This window comes from Triturus cristatus, chromosome 2_2 (assembly GCF_964204655.1).
Source record: "Triturus cristatus chromosome 2_2, aTriCri1.1, whole genome shotgun sequence".
NCBI classification, from domain to species: Eukaryota; Metazoa; Chordata; class Amphibia; order Caudata; family Salamandridae; genus Triturus; species Triturus cristatus.
The window spans coordinates 1078899623-1078923300 of NC_140582.1; the positions used below are offsets into that span (position 1 = coordinate 1078899623).

General features: G+C 45.3%; 1 protein-coding gene across 11 annotated transcripts in view; it reads left to right on the forward strand.

Moving 5' to 3' along the window:
• Positions 1-23678, forward strand: part of CTBP1 (C-terminal binding protein 1) — a 2306313-nt gene that overhangs the window by 2273755 nt on the left and 8880 nt on the right. For all 11 annotated transcript variants that reach the window (XM_085642592.1, XM_085642594.1, XM_085642593.1 and 8 more), the window contains 2 exons: positions 7994-8121; positions 20884-21001. In XM_085642592.1, coding sequence (XP_085498718.1) covers positions 7994-8121; positions 20884-21001 — 246 coding nt within the window. The remainder of the gene's footprint in view (positions 1-7993; positions 8122-20883; positions 21002-23678) is intronic.

Below are 23678 nucleotides of genomic sequence, written 5' to 3' on the forward strand. Positions count from 1 at the left end.
GTAGCCTTGCAATAGTGAAAAACGAAATTTGCACTTTACCACTGATCAGCAATGACAAAAGTGCGCAGAAACACTAAGCCAGCACAAACAGTCAAAACCAGGAGGTCAGAAAGAAAAAACCCAGGGGAAACACGCCAAAAGATGCCAAGTCTAACAGGGACCCAGTTTTCCATGCTAGAGTGTCTGAGCAGAAAGATTCCTCGCAAACTTTAAAGCTCCTGTTCCTTTAAATTGAAGTAGCCATTTGGCGTGAATGACTGGATACTCACAGATGTCAGTGCTGTACCGAAAATGTGTTAAGCCAGACAGTTTTTCAGAAGCTCATAGTATCTTTTACGTTGAGACTGAATTGCAGTTTGGGACGAATCTAGCGATGCAACATGTAAAATCGGGATGGATCACAAAACGTTAGTACATTTCTTCATCACAGCTGAATCAGTTCAGACAAATGTAAGTATTGTGCAGTGGCTAGCAGGGCTATAGGACTACAAAATAAGATGGTGAACTGATTTGTTCCCCTGAGCGATTGTCGCAGCTTAGTATAGTTCTGGAAACCAGTAGTGAATGGTGCAGAGAGAAGCTTATCATTGGTGGGTTTCTGTCAGTCTCACATTGCTATGGTGCCATACATGAGGATGAATGAAAGAACGACATAGAGAAGTGTTAGAACCGGCGGTCTCTAGTTGGCAGAGGTATACACTTCTGACAAATAGGGACCCACCAACTCTAGTCAGGGCAAGGGGATTACACACTCAGATAACCCCTGCTACCCCCTTGGTAGCTTGGCAGAGCAGACAGGCTTATCTCAGAGGCAGTGTGTTAAGCATTTATGACCACATACAGTAATAAAGTGAATACACTACAGATGGACACGACACAGAAGTTATTATAAAAATAGTATTTTTATATAAGGCTTAGCACAAGACCAAATAACGACAAAAATATACCACAGTCTTAATAAATACTCTTTGGAAGGAAAAAAATAATAGTTCAGGTAAGGTTTCTTCTTGGCAAATAGTTCTTTAGCAACAAAATTAAGTATTCTTCTGAAACACAGTTCTTTGGCAACAATGTGACCCCCACAGGAGTCACACGACGTCGAGTCTACAAGATCCCCAAGGTTCGGCGTCGACCGCGAGGAGCGCTACGTCGAGCCTGGAGTCGCAACAGACCCCACAAGTACAGTACCTTGAGAAATGAAGAAAACGGTGATCCACGGCGTCGAGATGTCGGCGTCGAGGTCGGCGTCGATCGTGCCTCGGAGTCGGGTCGATCTGCAGCGGCGTCGAGGGCCGGAGCAGCGCTCACGGCGTCGAGATCGGCGTTGATCGTACCTCGGAGTCGGGTCAATCCGCAGCGGTGTCGAGGGATGTCGGGCCGGAGCAGCGCTCACGGCGTCGAGAAGGGCGTCGAGTCGATGCGATCAGCAGCGGCGTCGGGACGGGGTCGCTTGGAGGTGGAGCCGATACTCACTCCTCACTGGCGTCGATACCGGCGTCGAGACGGGGTCACTTGGAACTGGGGCCGATACCCACTGCTCACTGGCGTTGCTGCTGGCGTCGATCGGGCCCGGCGGCCGGCGTCGAAGGCTCGGGACACTGGAGCCGTTACTCACGATGTCGAGCTGGATTCGGCGGTGTCGGCGGCATCGAGACTGCAGATTTTCCCTTGTGTACTGGAAACAACACTTTCCAGCAATTCAGTAGATGGTGAAGTCCTTTGGCCCTGTGACTTCAACAGGAGACTGGCACTCTTCCAGCCCTTGGAGATTTCCTAGCAAGCGTTTAGAGAGTACACACCAAGTTCCTCTCTCCTTGTTCCTTGGCAAAAATAAAGAAGCAGCTTTCAGGTTCCTCCACAGCCAAACAGCACTCTGGCAGAAAGGGGAGGCAAGTCCTTAGATCAGCAGGCTTCTTGTCCTTGGTACAGGTTTCCTTGTCAGAAGTGATCTGAGTCTTTGGTTCAGGGTCCTTCTCTTATACCCCTTTTCTCCTTTGTTCCCTTTGTCCAAGCAGGGAAATTCCCCCCATCTCAGGTTCGTTGTGGGTGTTGCCAGACAGAGGCACCTGGCCTATTCACTGAGCAGGGCAGAGTCCTCAGCCGCCCAGCAGGAGGCGGAGCCAGTATTGTCACTGGCAGGAGCAGGGCTATCAGTCGCCCAGCAGGAGGTGGAGCCAGTATTGTGTCAGACAGGGCAGGCTACTCTTCCCTCACTCTGTGTAAATGCCTCATTCACCCCACACTGACTCATTCAGACCTCTGGAGCCACCCAGCCCCTGACACACACACCAAACCAGCAGAGACCGGTGGATAGTTGGACAAGAAAATAGCCGCTTTCTAAAAGGGCTATTTTCAAACACAGAATCTAAAAACCATCCATCCTAAAGGGTGTGTTATTAAATTCTGAGTTCAGGGATACTAAACTCGATCTGCTACCATGCTCCCTGAGTCAAATAGATTATAATGGAGTTAATAATCAGTCTGCCCAGTCTGGCCTATTGGAGGCAGGTAGCCCTTCAATAGTGAAAAACGAAAATGGCTGTAATTCACTATTAGTTCATGCCACACACATCAGGGCATGACCAACCTTTTACCCACAATGCACCCATCCCTAGGGCTTACCATAGAGGTGTCTGAAATGTGGCAAAGTGAAGGTTTTAGAGACTGGCAAGTAGGTTTCCTTGCCAAGTCGACATGGCAGTCAGGGACTGCACGCAGGCTCTGCGGTGGCAGGCCTGAGACACATTTTACAAGCTGCTTCTGTGGGTGGCACAACCAGTGCTGCAAGCCCACCAGCAGCAGTTAACTTACATGCCCTTGGCACCCGCAGTGCACTAGACTAGGGACTGAACAGTAAGTCAACCAAGCCAAGCATGGTAACACCAATCAATGTAACAATTTAACATAGGGAGCACTTGCACTGTGGCACTGATCAGCAGTGGCACAGTGCCCAAAGCAATAAACCAGCAAAATCATCGTAAACAGAGGAGGCAAACAGAAAAAAAATGGAGGAGAGACTCATGCCAATGATGCCAGGTCTAACAAGAAGGCTGAAGGTGAGGATCCTAGGACTGTCCTCAAGAAGCATGACCTATGTGAGATCAAAGGACAAAAAGGAGTCTATATTGGCGACTTAAGATGGCTATAGGTGTGGAGCAGATGACAAAGTCATATAGAGGTTTCTTTTAAGTGTGCAGAACACATTCCCCACTCTTCGAGATTGCAGGTGTTGGGGGAGAAGGAATTGTATTTTGCTTCTTCCTGATGATGATACTTGGACGAACAGAGTAATTTTGTGATAGAAGTGTCAGCCAGAAAGGTAATAGACTTTCTGGACTGTGTGTTAGGGCTAAAGTGAAATATGTCAGAATTTATAAGGCCAGCGAAATACAAATGTGCTTGCATGAAATAGCAAGCTTTTTAAGACGAGGGTGAGAGGACAAAAGAAAAATGTAATGTTAATTCCTGGATTGTTGACTGAGAAAGTGGATCATCAACGAGGGCATCCAAGTAGTTTTAATGAGTGAATTTACTGGAAGGAATTGCAAGTAATAAGCTGTCGAAATTGTGACTGAGATATTAATCCCATATTTATCTTGACCAGCTGAAGGATTCGCAGTTTTTCTTGATGAGGGGAAGAATTAGCACAACTGAGTTCAATCCTTGATGAATGAGAGATATTGAAGTACACAGCGATGAACAGTGTTAGAAGTAGTATAACGAGAGGATAAGAGGTTAAGTTGAGGACAGCATGGACAGTGTGGTGAGTGTGCATACTCCTTGTGTGAGGTTGAAGAGAGGTCATTATAGCTGCAGAAGTCATGTAGAAGGTCAGTACAAGGTATGGGATATGGCACTTTAGACAGGGGGTCAAGATGGAGCAAAGGATGGATTGTTAAAGAAATGTCTGATGGAGATCAAATCGGGTGGCAGGCGTACTGACTATGGCATAGTACAGGGAGTGTGTAACTATAAGAGGGTAGGTGAGTGCTTAGACAGAGCAGCTGCAGTAATGTGTAAAAGGCACCAACATGATGTAAAGACTATGAGATATCATGAAAGCAAAGCATATATGTTTGTTATGTATCCTTTTAATTATGTTATGATGGGTGAATTGGGTTGCAGTTGCTTACAGTAAACCAGCAGCCTTAGGGCTTAGAGTTGTCACATGTGAATAGATTATAAAATGGGGAAAACAGTATGTTAGTTAAAGGTTGTCTTTAGACCTGGAATCTTTTATGGGTTGTGTTCTTGGTATTATCTATGGTTTTACGCATGTTTGTCGGTATTCGCATACCTCTTCCAGACATCTTTTCACCCTGAAATTTCACATTGCTTTAAAAAAAAAAAAGTGTTTTTCCATGCTGGTATGTGGGGTGCTCGCCGTGTGGGGATGCTAACGTATTTAATGTGGTGTAGGTACCTGCAGACAGAATGATATTTTTCTTTGAAGAAGCAAAAAATGTAAATGATCAATGGCAAATTTGCATAAAATGCAGGAATTTCGGTTTTGCTTGATTTCCTTGAGTATTCCTGAGACATTTTGTAACGCTCATGAAAATCAGAAACACAATAGTGGTCCTACTGGAGCAACTTTCTGAATTTTCTTTTCCTCAAGTTATGAATATGGCCCCTAGATATGATCACATTGTTCTGCATCAAAGTGTACCACATAAAAGCTCACCTCCAGAGGTACCTTTGAGCCATAATTGGAGATTGGTTAGTGCTTATACTTTTTTTGTAACCTTCATAAGACTACTGCAAATCGGGTAGTTAGTCTGGCAGTGATGACGTTAGGTGTCTTATAGTTTCAGTTCCAAGTCCCTGTGCAGGGCTGTGATTAGGAGCTATATGTGAAATGGACGTCTCCAGAAGTTCTTGAAGTAGTACCTACAGTTACTGATTCTTCAATAATTTGTATAGTTTCATCTACAACAGCAGGTGGGAGAACGTTGTCATCCAGCAGAATCTTATTCCTTGACTGTAGTGCATCGGGATCACTTTCTTGGATGGCTTGAATCGGTCTAGACCTCAATTTTAAAAGAAGATCCATTTAATGTGATGGTTCATATTGACTGACATTTGTAGATCTTGTGGTGGTCTCCCTGTGGATTCCGTTGCCACCTCAAACTTCACCAATTTCCCAATGGCCATTTTTTGCCTATGTTTCTCCTTGGGAATATTTATCTGAGGTAAGAAAACTGCCACACCAATCCAGATTCTCTCTAGCATTTCCTTGCATTGAAGAGTTTTAATGATGGGCAGCACTTCTTCCACATTTCCACCCTTTGTATTGCAGATGGTTTAGGTAGCAGAATATAAATTAACAATTGTTGCAGGGATTTTGCACATATACAGAACTATGCACAGGAAACCAGGACCTCAGTGTATTGTGCTGTACCAAAAACCCACCTTAGTGCCTGGAACTCCAATCCGACTAGCTATAGTGTCTCATTTGTTCTCCGTACTACAGTGAAGCTACCAATGATTAGACATCCTAGAACATGTTACTCAGATCCTCTCAGGATTCGCGGGAGAAAGAACACTCTTTTGTTCACTCACTCATACTTGTCCACAACATGAATAATCAGAGACATTGTATAGTTTAAAATGTTTATTTTAACTAACGTGCTCTATAATGCAGTATACGAGCCAATACTAGCAGCAAAATGCATAAACACAATATGGTAAGCAGTGTTACAATTCCATAGAAAATGAATGGGGAGATCATTCTATAAAGATAGTGGTAAAAGGACTAACGTGCCTTGCCACCCTCCCCATGCTAGGAACTAGTTTATTATAGAAAATGAAGACCTCTGAGCTTTGTCAGGGGGGACCCCATACCTCTAGGTTTAGATGCAAAAGTTTACATCTCCGTTCAAGCACAGGCCTTCTCTCTGGAAAGGTTTTTCTTGAGGTGCCTAACATGAATGCCATGCCATATTAAAAGCACTCGATTTTCAGTAGTGCAGCTGTGTGTGTGTATTATGTCTAACATGCATGTGACTGACCAAAGCAGATTAGCGAGAGACATGATTTTTCGACCTTGAATACGGTGTGCAGACGAAACCCACAGAGCACAGCAGAAGTGAAAGGTAGTCGGTTCTCATGTGAACGAGCCCAAGCACTGGGGTGGCGAAAACAGTCATGTAGAAACGTGTGCAAAAGTGGCAACATGGCAGCAAACGTGTACTAACATATGCTAACTTAGCAATGTCCGCAGTGAATTCCGTATCCTCACTACACAATAGATTCCGCACTTCTTTAGAAAGATGTCTCTCGTTTGTGTCATTGGGGTTGACCCTGGTTAGAATTATGAAATGCTCTAGGTTCTGGAACTCCTGCATATTGTTTAGTTGTTTTCCTATTTGGAGGAGTTGGCTGTGGCAGACTAAATGTAGGTGACTTGAGGCCTGATTTAGAGATGGATGGGTTTCTCCATCACAAACGTGACGGATATCCTGTCTGCCTTATTAAAAGCGCCCTATGATATAATGCATTTGGAACAAGGCGGGAGAGATATCGGTCATGTTTGTGTTACAGCAACCAGTCCGCTGACCTCGAAGTCAGGCCCTAAGTGTTTAAAGACTGCATGACAAACCTCTGTTTGAGATTCACGTAGGAACAATTCTTTGGAGTCTTGCTACATAAAGGGGTTTACTCTTTTTAATTAGATCCAACGGCCTCCCCACATGAAAATAGAAATTGAGTTCTAATCTGCTGTAGGTTATGCGTGAAAGAGAGCAAGCATTGCATGCAAAGATAGTACTGATGGCTGAAATGCATGAAAGAGAGCAAGCATTGCATGCAAAGATAGCACTGATGGCTGAAATGAATAAAAGAGAGCAAGCAATGCATGCAAAGATAGTGCAGATGGCTGAAATGAATAAAAGAGAGCAAGCATTGCATGCAAAGATGGTACTGGTGCCTGAAATGAATGAAAGAGAGCAAGAATTGCATGCAAAGATGGTACTAGTGGATGAAGTGAATGAAAGAGAGAAAGCATTGCATGCAAAGATAGTACCGATGGCTGAAAGAGAGCAAGCATTGCATGCAAAGAGAGTACCGATGGCTGAAAGAGAGCACGCATTGCATGCAAAGATAGTACCGATGGCTGAAATTAATGAAAGAGAGCAAGCATTGCATGCAAAGATGGTACCGATGGCTGAAATGAATGAAAGAGAGCAAGCATTGCATGCAAAGATAGTACTGGTGGCTGAAATGAATGAAAGAGAGAAAGCATTGCATGCAAAGATAGTACCGATGGCTGAAAGAGAGCAAGCATTGCATGCTAAGATAGTACCGATGGCTGAAAGAGAGCAAGCGATGGCTGAAAGAGAGCAAGCATTGCATGCAAAGATAGTACCGATAGCTGAAATGAATGAAAGAGAGCAAGCATTGCATGCAAAGATGGTACCGATGGCTGAAATTAATGAAAGAGAGCAAGCATTGCATGCAAAGATTGTACCGATGGCTTAAATGAATGAAAGAGAACAAGCATTGCATGCAAAGATAGTGCGGATGGCTGAAATGAATGAAAGAGAGCATGCATTGCATGCAAAGATAGTACCGATGGCTGAAATGAATGAAAGAGAGCAAGCATTGCATGCAAAGATAGTACCGATGGCTGAAATGAATGTGTAGAGTCATAGCCGCTGTTGAAGAATGTGGGAGTTTGGGGTCACCATCTCTAAGATGGTAAATCATAGTTTGTACTGAAGGGCACCCACTCCTAACTGCCTGTAAGTAATATACATAATCCTGCCGCGTGGAGTTGATGCTCGTTGAAAAAATAGCCTCACATTTGTAGATGTGAAACCGAAAACTGAGGACTGGATAAGGCTGCTGAAAGCTGATTGACTGATGAGCTCATGAGGTTGCAATTGATTTTGTGCTCTGTTGAACCTTAAACACTAATCTTTCGCTACGTCTCGTTAGGGTTACTCATGTATCTCTTTTTGTTGTCTTTTCTCATATTTCCAATGTCCCCTAGCTTCAGCCAGGGGCCACTGAAAGATGCGCCGAACCTGATCTGCACACCTCACGCAGCTTGGTACAGTGAGCAGGCCTCCATTGAAATGCGGGAGGAGGCAGCCCGAGAGATCCGACGGGCAATCACAGGTATTACTGTACATGCAGAGTTACACGCGGTAGTGCAGTGGCAGGCCAAATGCTTTGTTTAATTGTCCTGAATTATCAATGTAGACACCCATTGTGTCCTACTCCAGTTGTACCGTCTTGCTTACTGTGTAGTCTTGATTTCTGAAAACATCACTGATGAAGCTTCCAGAGTTACCAGGTACCGGCAATGTACTGACATGTACTGTGTGTGGTCAATGAAGAGGAGGCCAAAGCAATGTTCTTATAAAACTACTAGACTGTTCTTGGATACTTTCAGCCCATTTCAAATAAGTAGATGTAATGTAAATATTGACTAAAGGATGGCAATAAAACACTATAGTTTGCACGCTATTTCTTAGGCCTGGCCTAAAGACAGCTTTGTGGTGTCTTACCAGCTGCACGTTTTCTTTCAAAATAAATGCTAATAAAAATACATGCATATATGAAGTTTTTAGTTTGCCCTGTTTTTTCATTGGGCGGCTTAACAACGCCGGAAACAACGACATCACCCCTTCGCAAGACCTCTGCAACTCCCTCGCTTCCTACTTCCACAACAAGATCGCAGACATACACAACAGCTTCAGCACTCAACCGACGCACGCCACGACTGAACCACCGCCCCCCACCACCACCCTCCGCGCCTGGACCCCGATCAGCACCGAAGACACCATCCGCACAATGAACTCCATCCACTCCGGATCTCCGACCGACCCCTGCCCTCACCACATCTTCAACAAGGCCTACGCTGTCATCGCACCCCACCTGCGGGACATCATCAACACCTCCTTCGACACCGCTACCTTCCCGGAGAGCTGGAAGCACGCCAAACTCAGCGCTCTACTAAAGAAGCCATCAGCCGACCCCACCGACCTCAAGAACTACCGCCCCATCTCGCTGCTCCCGTTTCCTGCAAAAGTCATCGAGAAGACCGTCAACAAGCAGCTGGCCGCCTTCCTCGAGACGAACGGATCCCTCGACTTCTCGCAGTCCGGCTTCCGGGCCAACCACATCACCGAGACCGCCCTGATCGCAGCCACCGATGACATCCGAGCCCTGCTCGACAACGGAGAAACAGCGGCCCTCATCCTCCTAGACCTCTCCGCGGCCTTCGACACTGTCTGCCACCGTACCCTAGTGCGGCGCCTCAGCAGCATCGGACTCCAGGAGAAGGCACTGGAATGGATCACCTCGTTCCTCGCCGGAAGGACACAGAGAGTTCGCCTCCCCCCGTTCAGATCAGAAGCCACCGAAGTCATCTGCGGCGTTCCTCAAGGCTTCTCGCTCAGCCCAACCCTCTTCAACGTCTACATGAGCCCCCTCGCAGCCATCGCATGCCAACACAACCTCAACATCATCTCCTACGCCGACGACACCCAGCTGATCCTCTCCCTCACCAACGACCCCGCCAGAGCCAACCTACACGAAGGGATGACAGACGTAGCCAATTGGGTGATGAACAGCCGCCTGAAACTGAACTCGGACAAGACGGAAGTCCTCATCCTGGGATCTTCACCCTCCGCCTGGGACGACTCCTGGTGGCCCCCCGCCCTGGGCAGCGCACCCAAACCAACAGACCACGCACGCAACCTGGGCTTCATCCTGGACTCCTCCCTCTCCATGACCAGACAAGTCAACGCCATCTCCTCGTCGTGCTTCAACATCCTGCGCATGCTACGTAAGATCTTCCGGTGGATCCCCACCGAAACCAGGACGACGGTCACCCAGGCCCTCGTCACCAGCCGTCTGGACTACAGCAACTCCCTCTACGCCGGAACCACCGCCAAACTCCAGAAGAGACTCCAGCGGATTCAGAACGCCTCAGCACGACTCATCCTGGACATCCCCCGTCGCAGCCACATCTCCGGACACCTGAGAGATCTGCACTGGCTCCCGGTAAGCAAGAGAATCACCTTCCGCTTCCTCACCCACGCACACAAAGCCCTACACAACCAAGGCCCAGGATACCTCAACAGCCGCCTCAACTTCTACGCTCCCACACGCCAGCTTCGATCGACCAGCCACGCCCTCGCCGCCGTCCCCCGCATCCGAAGAGCCACAACAGGAGGAAGGTCCTTCTCCTACCTGGCCGCCAAGACCTGGAACTCCCTCCCGACCCACCTCCGCCTGTCCCAGGACCACCTTGCCTTCAGGAAGCAGCTCAAGACCTGGCTGTTCGAGCAGTAGCGGACCCCCCCTCCCCTAGTGCCTTGAGACCCCTCGGGTGAGTAGTGCGCTATATAAATGCTTTGATTGATTGATTGAACTGTCATTCAAGTTATGTTCCCCCTATCACAACAAGCAGTACAGAACAATAGGTCTGTCCTCTTCAGCCATCGCATGTATCACCTTGAGTGACTGCTTTTTTCCTGTGAACATGTATTCATCAACCTGAAAAAACATAGCCCCTCAAGGTCAGGCATTTAATGGCACTTGTATTTACCAGTGATTGGTAGTACAGATGCATAGAAGGGTGTCGTCACATCAATAAAAATAACATAGAAAAATATATATTGAAACCTGCAATATTGGCGACTAGTCTTAAACCAGCTTTGGTATATTTTTTATTATATGGAAAAGAATCATAAAATAGCAAACGTGTGCATGCAAATGTACATGTTGAAGCCACAGACAGCTCTGTGAAGGTTATTTGAAGCGCTTGCATCTGGCTCAAGGGAAGCCTAGCAACCACATGAGGTACTGCAGCTTTGTGAAAGAATTCCTGACTCCACAGGGACCTGTAGTAACTTTTTGAGGTACTGAGATGTATGAAGACTTCAGTGGGATCTGGCTTGAGAGGGACTCCTTGTAATCACTTAAATACTGCATCTTTTTGAAAGAATTTTGAGGATTTTGCATCTGACTTGAGATGGACCTATATAAATGACTTTAGGTACTGCAGATTTGTGAACCACAGATCAGTTATGAAATATGACATTTACATTTCGCTTCTACTTACCACAGCACTCCGAATAGGGCCATTATCAGAAGCTGCAATCCTTGGCCCACAGCTTGACTAATGAATGTGTAATATACAGGTCTAACACCAAATATTTTAGACGGATTACATTTGGGCAACCACTAGGCTTGAGAGAACAAGTAATGGACGACTCTTTCGAGGGTTCACCTGTAGCCAAATGAATTAGAATGGTTACCCAGAATTCTAGTGTCATTGGGATAGTTGTAGACTGTGCCAAAGGATAAGATGAGTGATTTTAATGGCCTTAAATATACGCCTGAAATAAGTGGTGGTAGTCAATGTGGAAATCTAATCCTGGTAATGAGATGGATATTAATGCTTGCGATTATAACCATTACTGGATTTCCATCCTTTCTATCTTTCTTCAGCACAGAGAGGGTGTGCGAAAACTCCTTGACCTGCAGTTTATGATGCACACAGGCGCGGGGCGTCCGTTGGGGCGTTGCCCCCGCGCGCCCGCAGCTCCCTCGGTGTCTCTGAACTTAGTTTACTTAAGTTCAGAGACGCAGAGGGTGGGGAGAACTGACAATGCATGTTAGTCAGCATGACGTCGGACTGTGGGCGGTCTGGCGTCATGTTGACTGACATGCATTGTCAGACCAGGCAGCACTGCAGCACAAGTGCGCATGAGTGGGCATAGTGAGCTAATTTTTAGCCCGTGCCCAGTCATGCGCACTTGTGTTTTCACAGGCTTGCGCATGCCCATTAGGAGCCCCTCGGTCTCCTAATGGGCAGGCGGCGGGCGAAGAGTAGGCTGTGCCCGCAGCCAATCCTGGCGCTGCAGCAGCGCCAGGATTGGCTGAGGGGTTGCCACTGCAGTGCTGACGTGCTGTTCCAGTTCGAATAGGGCAGAGGCGCCAACGCGGACCAGAAGCAGAGGCGGTCAGGTAAGTTTATCTCTTAATTTTAAATGTATAAGGCTTGTTTGTAGTGTTTATAAAATGTGGGCAAATGAATATTTTATTAGTGACTGTTTACTAAAGGCAAATTGTAACTGCCTTATAAGCTTGGTTATGTGTTGGAGGAAAATTTAGGCATACTTAGTAGCGCGCTCATTGAAAACGCTAAAAATCGCCTGAGAAGTAAAAAACTGCAACTATTAAAAAAACACGAAGGCTGTTAATCTGGCATAGTGCTTACCAACTGAAAAGATGTTTTGCCTGGCACGGGAAAACAGGGTATTTTATTCAAGCATTTCACTATGCCAGCAGAATCTCCTTATCTCTCATAATTCTAACTTCCTTTAAGAAATATATTCCAATGCTCACTATTGCCGTTTACTGCAAGCCACGTCTCTTCAGCCCGGCGGAGAAAGGTTAAAGACGGCTATGAGCTATGCGGAGCAGATTCTAAAGACATTATCGAGAGGAGCTTTCTGCCTTCTGGTACTAGCAATTATTTTCTTTGTTTTTCTGCTTACGGGCTCAACCTAACAGAAGGAACATCAAACACTATTCTCCCGCGCGACCCCAACCCCCCGCGCCTAACCCCCCCCCCCCCGCGCCTAACCCCCCCCCTCGCGACTGACCACCCCCTCGCGACTGCTCACACGTTCATTTGCTTCCTTTGCAATCATTTTACGCCCCGCCACTTTCAAATGTCACCAGCCGCCCCTGGCTGCACAGTTTGCAGTAAATGTTTCCATAAAGCCAGAATTCTGTGAAAAAATGGAAAACAAGAAATAGAAGACATCAACATCCCTGCTGATTCGTAATATGTACTGTTGAGGTGCCTAGATAAGTCTGTGTTTTGTGTGCTTAACTAGAGGGATATTGCACACTTCACTTCATGGAAAATGGCACTTGTGACCCTGTGGAGGACAGACAGGATCTCCCATACACAAATTGCCTATTAAGAGTGAGCAATGAAACAAATTGTTTTACTTGTTAAATGTAAAATTCACAAAATTGAATGCAATATAGCATACCGTTAGTGTATAAGGTAAATGTCACTGTGAATCTGAAGGTTTTGCCTAGATTACGTACCTTACTGCTGTTTATTATAAAGGAGCTGTGCTGTGAACACATATAAGTAAGCAAGAGGGAGCATGATAATACATGTAAGTACCTAAGTACTAGAACTTAGTTTTTGGAGTTGTAGTGCAGCCTTCTCCCCTGACAGCCTTCGATAACTTTTATCTATGTATGTGAACAAATAATTCTGATGACTATTTCTAACCACAAAGTCCTCACCATGTGAACATTTCCTAAACATCAGACTGGACTTTTCGAGCAATACTTGTGTGGCTCTGTGCTGACATCGTTCTGCTCCAGAAGTGAACAGCAGAGCTGCGTAAAAGTGCTACTAATGGGAACTAACATAATTTCTTCAGATTTAGGGCCTAATTTAGATCTTGGCGGGACTCCCACCGTCCCTCCGAGGCGAGGTTCAGAGTACTCCGTCGAGTTGACGGTATTCCGCCCGCCGTATTTAGATGTGCTGGGTGAACCACCACTGTGGCGGTCTCCCTTGCTGGCTAACAGTACTCTGTTGCCGTCGGTATTGCGTGGAATGTATTTAGATGTTCCTTTTGTTCTGGCAGTGTCCTAGGGGCGGTTTGCTGAGGGAATGAGTCTCTAGTGGAGTGGAGACTGGTAAGTTCTACTTATTAATGTGTCAATACACATAGGTGTCATGTTACCATCAAAAACATATGTAGGCAATGTGTTATGGCTCTTTGTGTTACATATTGCATGCCGCACACACAACATACACACACTATTGAATGGACACCCACAGGCACCACAAGCACAACACTCCCAACCATCACACAACAATGATTTCTTTAAGTGTTAATAAAGGTGTGCTCAATTTAACTTTTTTAAGTGGGAAAATAATCACTCCTGCATTACACCTAAGAAAAATATTGCATGTAAGAGCTATGCAAAAGATACACAAGGCTACAGAAATTATCAACACACAAATCATAGTAGGACAATTGTACAAGTAGCTTACCTTAGATCTCAGCAGCAATGGATTAGTTTGGCCTTGTGGTGGAGTTGTAGCAGCAAAGGAGGGACATGGACAGTGGGGCACAAGACGATAGAGGAAAACACGAAATAAGGTAAGTTCTTACCTCATTTTCTTCGAATCTGCCAACTCAAAGAAGGTTTTCCTACACAGTTGCCTTGACGGAAAGGCCCATCGTGATTAGCTGGGCAGCCATCTTGGCTGGGCTCCCACAGGCAGACACTTTTGCCTATGGCACCGTTGACATGGGTGAGGATTCCTAGCTGAATCAGTGGGACTCTGCAGTCTTTTGCCCATGAACACGCCAACATCTAAATAAAGCTGACGGACCGCCAAGATCTAACTCAGGAAATAGTCTAAAATCCAGTGTGCAACCAAATGTCACCTTCCAAAACTGCAAGGTTCAAGCATATGTCTGTGCTGGATCCCCACGAAGCATACCTTTGGTGCTTGGGGTTGGAACACAACTCCAGGACCTGCGATGACTGCGCCCAGATGAATCCCAATGACGTATAGGGCCATGAAACAAAGCTTTACATCGCCAAACAACGAAAGACTCCACAATCTAACGATGACCGTTCCACATGATTAACTGATCTGAAACTATCAAGGTGAAGAAGTACTTTTTACCTAAAGAGTCCCTCACTGACCAACACAGGTCTCTTCCCCCACCAACAGTACTAGGCCCTTCAACATTAATGGCTAGAAACCTTAGGTAGCAGTCAGAAATCACTAGACCCTTCTCCTTAAAAGGTGAGCCAGTGGAATTACATATGTGCTCGTAAAGAAAGCTTCAGGACATGTTTTGGTGCTCTATGTAGGAGACAGCATGGTCATGCAGGATCGTACGAATATTGTGGCGGGTAAGAACAAGCAAGTACTGAGTACAACATATTCTGGTAACTAGTTGTCAAATTTTAGGTTTACTATTATACAAATCAGTCTCGTTGGGAAAGAAAACATTGATTTAGACTGAGAAATGTTATACTGTTGAAATTCAATGCAATGCACAGTGCACAAAAAGACGCTGAATGCAATAAAATACATATGAATAAACATGTTAACAAATGTAAGGAAATGTAGATACTAGGGAATTAAGGAAGAATTGCTGTCTGGATCAGTGGGCCTTGTTCCTGCTGTGAAATTAACTATGGGGCATTACATTTGTTGTGCATGTCTAGAGTCTTTCGATGCCCAGAGTTTGTCCCAGGATGATGTCCCATTGCACTCTTACTTTGCAGTCACATTTAAGTACTGTCTACACCACTGAGCAATAGCTTAATAGTGCTGAAATGGTAGCTATCTACACCCTCCTCTCCACAGCACAGTGGAGTTTACACTTCTGGGACTCGACTTTCTAAGTCTATGCACTCCCAATGCAACAAGACTACAAGATGCTGAAGAATAAAAGACTTCAACATGGGTTTTAGGAGCATAGTATACTCCTCAGAATAAAGGTTATGTGGGGGAAATTAAACACACAGACCAAAGATAGAAAGAATGTGAGACCTGGGATTAAGTGAATACAGGAGAGAAGTACATACCTTCCTGACACTAAATATTTCAAATAAAGCTAAGAAAAAAATCAACATTCGGCTACTAAGACCTTAGAATAACTGTGAGCAAGCTTTAGACTTTATCCTCCCAAAACAACTTGACTTCTTTGACTAAAAAAAATCCATATAGCATGATTCCCCACTGCAGCCACTCTTAATTATTAGAAATGTACAGCCCCACTTGCTGTATCAGAACGTAAGTTGCTCTGAGCATACAATATCGTACTTTGGTCAAGTTGGGGGCTTCTAGAGCCAAACAACCTCCCCATGGGATGACAACTGGTGCCCCCACCCTCGGAAACCCACCCACCCTGACAGACCATGCACGTAACCTTGGCATCATACTGGACTCATCGCTCACTATGAATCGCCAGATCAACACTGTCTCCTCCGCATGCTCACCCTATACACACAATGTAAAACATTCAAATGGATACCCTCCGACTCCAGGAAAACAGTCATTCACGCCCTCATCACCAGCAGACTGGACTACTGCAACGTCCTCTGTCAGAATCAACAAAAAACTCATCCGCAAACTCCAGACCGTCCAGAACGATGCTGACAGACTAATCCTAGTTATACCACAGCATAACCACATCTCAGCGACCTCCACTGGCTCCCCGTCAAAAGATAAATAGCTTTCAAGCTGCTCACGCACGTCTAGAAGGCTCTCCACAACACCGGACCACAATACCTCAACAACCACCTCTCCTTCCATGCCCCCAAGAGAAACCTCCGCTCAGCCGACCTTGCCCTAGCCACCGTCCCACGCTTCTACAGGAACAGGGCGGCTGGAAGGTCCTTCTCCTACGTCGAAGTCAAGACCTGGAACGATCTCCGCCTTCATCTCCGGCGGAGCCCGACACTGCACCAATTCAGGAAAGACCTCAAGACCTGGCTCTTCGAATGACCCCAACGGAGGGCCCTCCTCCCCTCCAGCACCTGGAGACCTTAACGGGTGATTGGTGTGCTTTACAAACCCCTGATTGATTGATTGATTTATTGAACCACTACTTGGAGGCAAACCACCTCACACAGCACTTTCACATTATTTGAGGTGAAAGGTCACAAGATCTGTTCCTGTATGGCATACCTACAAAGGGTTAACTCTCCAAACCATCCACCCACTCCAAAACATGATATGGGAGGGGTATCCCTTATCCTTGAGGGAAATCCCCACTCTCCCACCCCCAATTAAGCACAATTCCAGGCCAAAGATGGCAGTTAATGATGGGCAAGGCAGCACTGTGCAGATATCCATTAACAGGTTCCAGCTACTACTGTTGTGCTGTATCTGGTCAAGCATCCATCCTTGGATGGTCTTGGGGCACAGGCCTCCTCAGGGAGCAATCTATCAATGTCTCCGGAGAGCCCAATGCCCCCTTATACAACTACTACAATCCCCAGGTTCTCCGAGGTGGACACTAGGCAGACTCTAAGTGAAGATCCTGAGACGTCACACCCTAGTGTGTGGACATTGTTTGCGAGAGGCCAGCTGCAAAATGTTACCAGGTGTAGCTCACCATACAGCAAACCTGGAACACTTATCAGACATACTGTCACTGCCATACTATTTTATACAGTGCACACTACCCCTGATGAGGCATTGAAGTGCTTTACGGCTCGTAGCATGCTACCCAAGTTGGTGGTCAGTCCATTCGTTTTTGGGGGTAGTTTTGCATGCTCATTTAATGCATTCATGTCAGTTTCTTTGTGGTACATTATTGGCATTATTAGAGGGGGCTATATGAGAAGCAATTGCTTGCTGGAATTAAGATAACTCCGGTTTCCTAAAGAACTTAAGACAGATAGGCATGAGATTTAGATAAATTATTATACAAAAGAGGCAGTCAGAAGGAAGAAGGGAAACTGTGGTGCACTTAACTTTCTTTTTAAATGTTAAGTAACAATAACAAAAGTTTGATAGAATGGCAATTTTGAATGTAGGATTTTAAGAAATATGGTAGGTGGAAAATTGTTCCATGCAATTTGTGGATGTAAACCTGTTAAATATAAATAACTTTTAATTGTGCTCTAAGGAATGTAGCTTAAAAAATCTTTCTAGAGGCAGTTAAGTTGACATAGATTACAGTGAAAAGAAAGCCCAATGCTTCTCTAGACTGCTGTACTGTCAAGCAGTGTAACAAATAAGCACATTCTGTTACCTGAAATTACAATGAGAACTCCTCAGAGAGACCTGTATATATACCTACTAAGAAGAATATTTCATACTGTAAAGAAACATTACGGTTTACGCAAATCATATGCACATACATAAACTCTACATTCCATATAAAACATATGTTATGTAAACACCCATCAACTTAAAAATCTGCAAGGCAATAGATAAACACATTGCAGCAGTCATTAGTATAATCAGTCTGTGTTAGTGACTCATTCAATACCTGGCTCAGAAAGTATTGCCCACTGCATTCACCTGAAGAGCACTCCCACAGAACGCACACCATGTCCATCAGAATGGATGTGTCCGAGGTCACCTTCACCTTCCAGCATGCACCCTGCCTGACTTTCTGCAACTCCCACGTCAAGCAGCCCAGCTGCAGGAGTGCTGCCTGTTGCGCTAGCAAGGGTGTCATGCCAACTCCTGTCTTTTAGTGACTCTTGCAGCCTCGCAAAGCACTATTCATCCTCATTACATGGTGCCACGAGTGAAACTTACAGTTCCAACGGCTGTATAATAGTTAGTTAAAAACATGATAAAAATGGAAAATGGAGCTAGCCTCCAATATTGGGAGAGGATGTAGCCTTACGGCTAGAGTGGTCGACCTCGAAGCTGGGGAACCGGGTTCGAGTCTTGTCAACGACGCTCAACATCCTGTGATTCTGGGCAAATCACTTAATCTACCCGTGCCTACTTTTTTTTTTTAATTTAAATGAATGTGTCCTCCTGTAACGAAACCGGTGCTCATGTAAAGCGCTCCGATACCTGACGTCTCGGGTCTAGTTTGCGCTAAAAATCGAAAAAAAATAAATAGGTCTTGCGTTTACTCGAGTTTAAGCTATTGGCATTATAAATGACAATGCCTTTTATTTCTGTTTTAAAACATAAATAAAAGGCATTGTCTTTTATAATGCCAATAGCTCAAACGTGTGCAAATGCTTGTGGGGTGTATGGCCTATATACTTCCACGGCACACATCAGGGAACTAACCGCATCACCAAAGAAATAGGCAAAGCCAAAAAGTGAGACCCATTGACTTAGCCAGCGCTTGCTATATGTAGCCCACCATATTAAGTGTGTGCGCTTTCCTAGTTCTCCCAACTTTTTGCACTTAAGAAAACTAGGCAAACGGAGACAGAGTTATTTATCCAGGAGCACACGGTACACTGAAATTCCCACGACGCACTGGTTAGCCAGGAAGCTGACGTATGTTGACCCCGGAAAGCAGGTTCACCCATGCTACTGAAGGTCGCGCTAAGTAGCGGGCCTCAGACGTGCACATTTGTCAAGTGTCTCAGAATTCAGCTGGTGCAGTTACGAACATTCAACACACAAGCTGACGGTGGAGACAGCTGCCAACTTCCCCTCTCCCATTCGATTGCCCTATGACCCGTCACACCAATTAGTGCCAATCATTAGAAAAACCAGTTAATTAACATGGACGCAGTGGAGGCATGAACATGTGATCTCGAGTACACAAAGGAACTTATCTTGTTGCCAACCCTGGAGGCCAAGAAGCACACGCTGTGCCAGAAACTTCAAAGCGTGCGACTGACTCTGCTCAACCCTCCCAGCCTCCATGACACTGACCCCAGATAGCACTGTGCATCAGCTCTACAAGGAGTAACCAGATTGGAATAGACACACTGAATGCTTCAGATAATACGGAGTCAGATTTCCCTGTAATGGCATGTTTTACAAAAAGTACCTTTGGGTGAGAAATATCCAAGCCACAAAGAGGAACCACTGAAACCATCATATGCGTATGGTCGACACACAACTCTGCAAACAAACAATGCAATGAAATCCTTCGAGGAGAGAAGACACACCACTCGAGACATACCACCTTGACATACACAAGCAAGGATAGCAGCAATGTAGACTGTCTCGTAGAGGTGGCGGGGCTTTAGGTCTGGTTGGTGGGGGGAGAAACAAATACGAGGATGACAGAGGAAGATAAAACAGTGACTGGGTGGGTGGTGTATTGGGATAATGCCGGGTGCCCATGTTAAAGGGAAAGCGGGCACCCCTGTTATTGAAAGCGTGCGCCCATATGCTGCCTGCAGTAAAAGAAACTCATTAATGAAAGTAGTGCTCACAGAATAAAGAAGGTGTACCGTATAACAACCGAAGTAAAAGGGCCAGTTGCCATGGGAGGTTACAAATGAAGACAAGGTTGTACTAAGGAGGGACTAACAAGCCTCTTTATGAATCAGAAGCCAGCATTTACGAAGGACAATGACACAAGCCAATGACAAATATGGGCGGAGAGTGGGCGGGGCTTTGATTTCATACTACACTACAAGAAGTCTCGCAGAGCAGCGCATGCGCGCTGCCTCTTGGCTCGACCTAAAAACGATAACCCATCATGATTCTTCCCTTAGCTTAAGACATGCAGACCCTATATAGATAGCGACTGAGGTAACTGTTGAATGTCATCAGTTTGAAACACGGGAATAAAGCATCATGACAGTGTCTCACTCCTTTGTTCTCTCCTAGAAGGAGAAGCTAGTCCCGTCCTCGCCATCCGCTCAGAGCAGACGAGCATCAATATAAAGTGTAATATTGTCTCTCTGCCCCCAAAGCTTGCAGTCACAGAACAGTGACACTGTGCATCCCATGCTGAAGGAGACTCTAGTTCGAAATGTCCCTAATCTGGACTTTATATATAAGGAGCGCTTCATCTCCTGGTGCAGTTGATCAGGTTATATGTATTAGTACACAAATGCTCTTTTGTATCGAGTGTTTTACCGTGGCTGGAACTCCTATTTCATCACATTTATACCAATGTCAATGTATTTGCTAAGAATAAATGAGATAAAAAGACAATCATGCACTCTTTGAGGTCTCCGGAAACGTGAAATCTTTTGGGAACACTCATGTAATTTGTTTTTTTAATGTTAGAACTTTATTTTTGTAAGAATTATAGTTGTGTGGCTGGTTAAATACACATTATCTGTGTCTAGGGAGTCACGCAGCTTTTTAATGAATTGATCAGCCCGTGCCCGAGATTGTCTGGGCTGTATTAACTTGCAGCCAGTCATGTTATAACCTCGATGCCTTGTATTGGTCATTAGGTCGCATTCCGGACAGTCTGAAGAACTGTGTCAACAAAGATCACTTGCCCACAGCTACACATTGGGCCAGCATGGATCCCGGGGTCGTCCATCAGGAGCTGAACGGGGCTGCATACAGGTAAGGTTCTCGGCCACACGTACATCAGAGGTGGTGCTGATCCTCCTGCATTGGAGGAAAGTGTTGAGACAGCAGTTCTTATTGACACAAGATGCATAGAACACAAACCACTGAAAAGGAATTAGATTTCCTTGGCAATTCGAGCTTCTTCATACTAAATTTAGAAATAATTTGCTTCTTGGCCCATACACTTACACAGTATTTACTGCTTGGGAGCCCTTGGGTTTCAAGGTGATGGCGCAGAAGTTTGTAGGTCACTAGAGTCTTGTAACAACACTTAACAAAGGGCAGCCACTGCTTACACTCGTAGATAAATAAACGCAAACATACAGATACATTGAAGTTTAGAGGCAGGGCTCAAAGAGTCGAAGGACTCTCCAGCCAAGCTACCGTGTGCCTCTTCCACAAGTGCATTTATCAGGGGGTCCAGCAGCCAAAATAATCTATCTAGCTCTGCGTTGCCTGACATCTGGACACCTCAGAGATCTCCAGTCCCACGAGTCTAAAGAGGTGAGGTGTTTCATAGTTTTAGACTAGATTTTGTTTTAACAGAAACATTATGATGACCAGGCATCCAAGACAAAGGGCCCATTGGGGTGGTGAGGAGTGAGACTGTACTCCTAAAGAATCCATGTGGGATTGCAGAAATGTATTTGCATCGGATTGTGGTAGTTCTTGTGCAAACGATTGTCACTAGTGTTTATGAAAGGGCCTCATCCAATCCTTTTTAATGCTTGATGAATTGATAATACCCCTACTCTTAGTCTTTTCTGGTTAAAGTTACTTTTCCTTCTCTCTGTTTCTGCTTCCTTGTAACAGATGCAGGGCATCTCTGGTTGTAATGTTGGTACTGTTTGCTGATACGTTTGTGATTGGGTGCGCTTTGTTGATAAAATAAATAAAATAGGTATAGCATCTAACCCAATTGATTGAGAGAATTCTTTTTCTTACACTGTCACTTAGCAGACGAACTTTGACCACTTTGTGCTCATTCATGTTTCAGTATTTAATAGAACAGAAAATAATAAACACACCTTGCGTTCGACAAATGCTAATTATTTTGGCATATCACGTCAGACGATGTGTTTTGAAATTGCAGCATTGCTCATGCCACTTTTTCATGCTCTAATTCTCTGCTTCTAATCATTTACTTGCTGTAAAAATAATTTTCACTTATCCAAATGCTAATTTTATTCCTAAAAACGTTTCTTCCATTGCTTACTGTTGGATCTTTTTAAAGAAAAGTCTCAGTCGCTCTCACCTGGAATTGCAGAATGCCCGCTCCTTGGCGGGTGGAATGCTCGAGTTCATCTCAGCACTGATGATTACACGGACTGCGTCCCAATCCGTTGTTTTTTGTGCTTATTATGCCACCTCAGATGAGACCCAACCATATGCAAGTCAGCCCTGGCGCTGCTCCAGTAGGAACAGGCCAGCCCAAACTGCCAAGCCATGTCCTCTCTGAAGGAGAACACGAGCCACCCAGGACCAGTTTCGGCTTAGTTGGGTCTCTTTAGTCGGGTGCAGAATGGTTTCAGTGGCGCAGGAGGCACGAGACCGGCGTCATGGTATATCCAGCCCACTGAGCGCGACCTCTGCACCTCTTGAACCTCCTCTAAATTTGACTGCAAATATTGAATCATGTTCAGAGATCGTGATTATAATAATTCAGAGAGAAACGGTAGTTTCTGCCACAGTATCTGAGCTAGAAGTGGATTTGACTTTTTCACTGATACTTAAAGACATTTTTTTATTGAAGAATACCATTGAAGAACACAAGTGTGTCTAATTACACTTAAGTCTTGGCCCACTCAGGCCTTGAAATAATATAAGACTTGTTGAGGTTGCATTAAAATGAACTTGCCAGTCTCTATGCCCCTTCGAAATTGTAGAAATTCTGAGGCTGGGCCCTTTGAGAGCCACTTGTCAGTAACCTGGTTCAGACCTCTGTGTGTTTGTTTTCTCATGTTATAGGAAGGAATCAAAGGACCTCATGAATTTGAGCGCTGAAATATATGTCCAAAAAGTGAAAGACGGCATACACAAACAATGCACACAACCCCCCGAGGTCAGAACTCTAGAGTTTAATAGGTAGTCCTTTGAGTCCCACTTCACTCTCACTAGCGATAGTGGTTATTACTCATTCACTAAAGGTGACATTAAGGTTAGTCCCGAGTCTCATGAGTCCCACTCTGACTCCGTTAGAAAAGTCAAACATGTTCCAACGCCGAAGCACTATCTGCCAGAAAACTTCCCCGAGGCCTTCTGGCCAGTAGCTCAGTCTTACCCGTATCAGTAGAGATTGTCCAACTGGAATCTTCGAGAGCGTCTCTCTCCTGGGTGTGGTAGGTGCAGAGCCTGCCTCTGGTATCACGCATGTAGCTCTGCAGGGGCCACGAATGGGTGTACTCGGCACTTCCCTGATGTTACAGTAAGTTTCCATTGGTCTGCACACGGAAAACGACCCGATTGGTGCAGGCGACTCTAGAATAACCTCCTCTGACATATGGGGTCACCATCTTAAACCTGCACAAGGGCAACTATCTGTTCGAAGCAGCTTCTGTCTCTTTACATCTCACTACAGGGATCCACTCGCCAAGATCCTTTATTGGATCTCACTTTCTCCATCACTCCTCTTCCTCACATGGCGCACTGGTCTTTGCAAGCAGGCTGACAT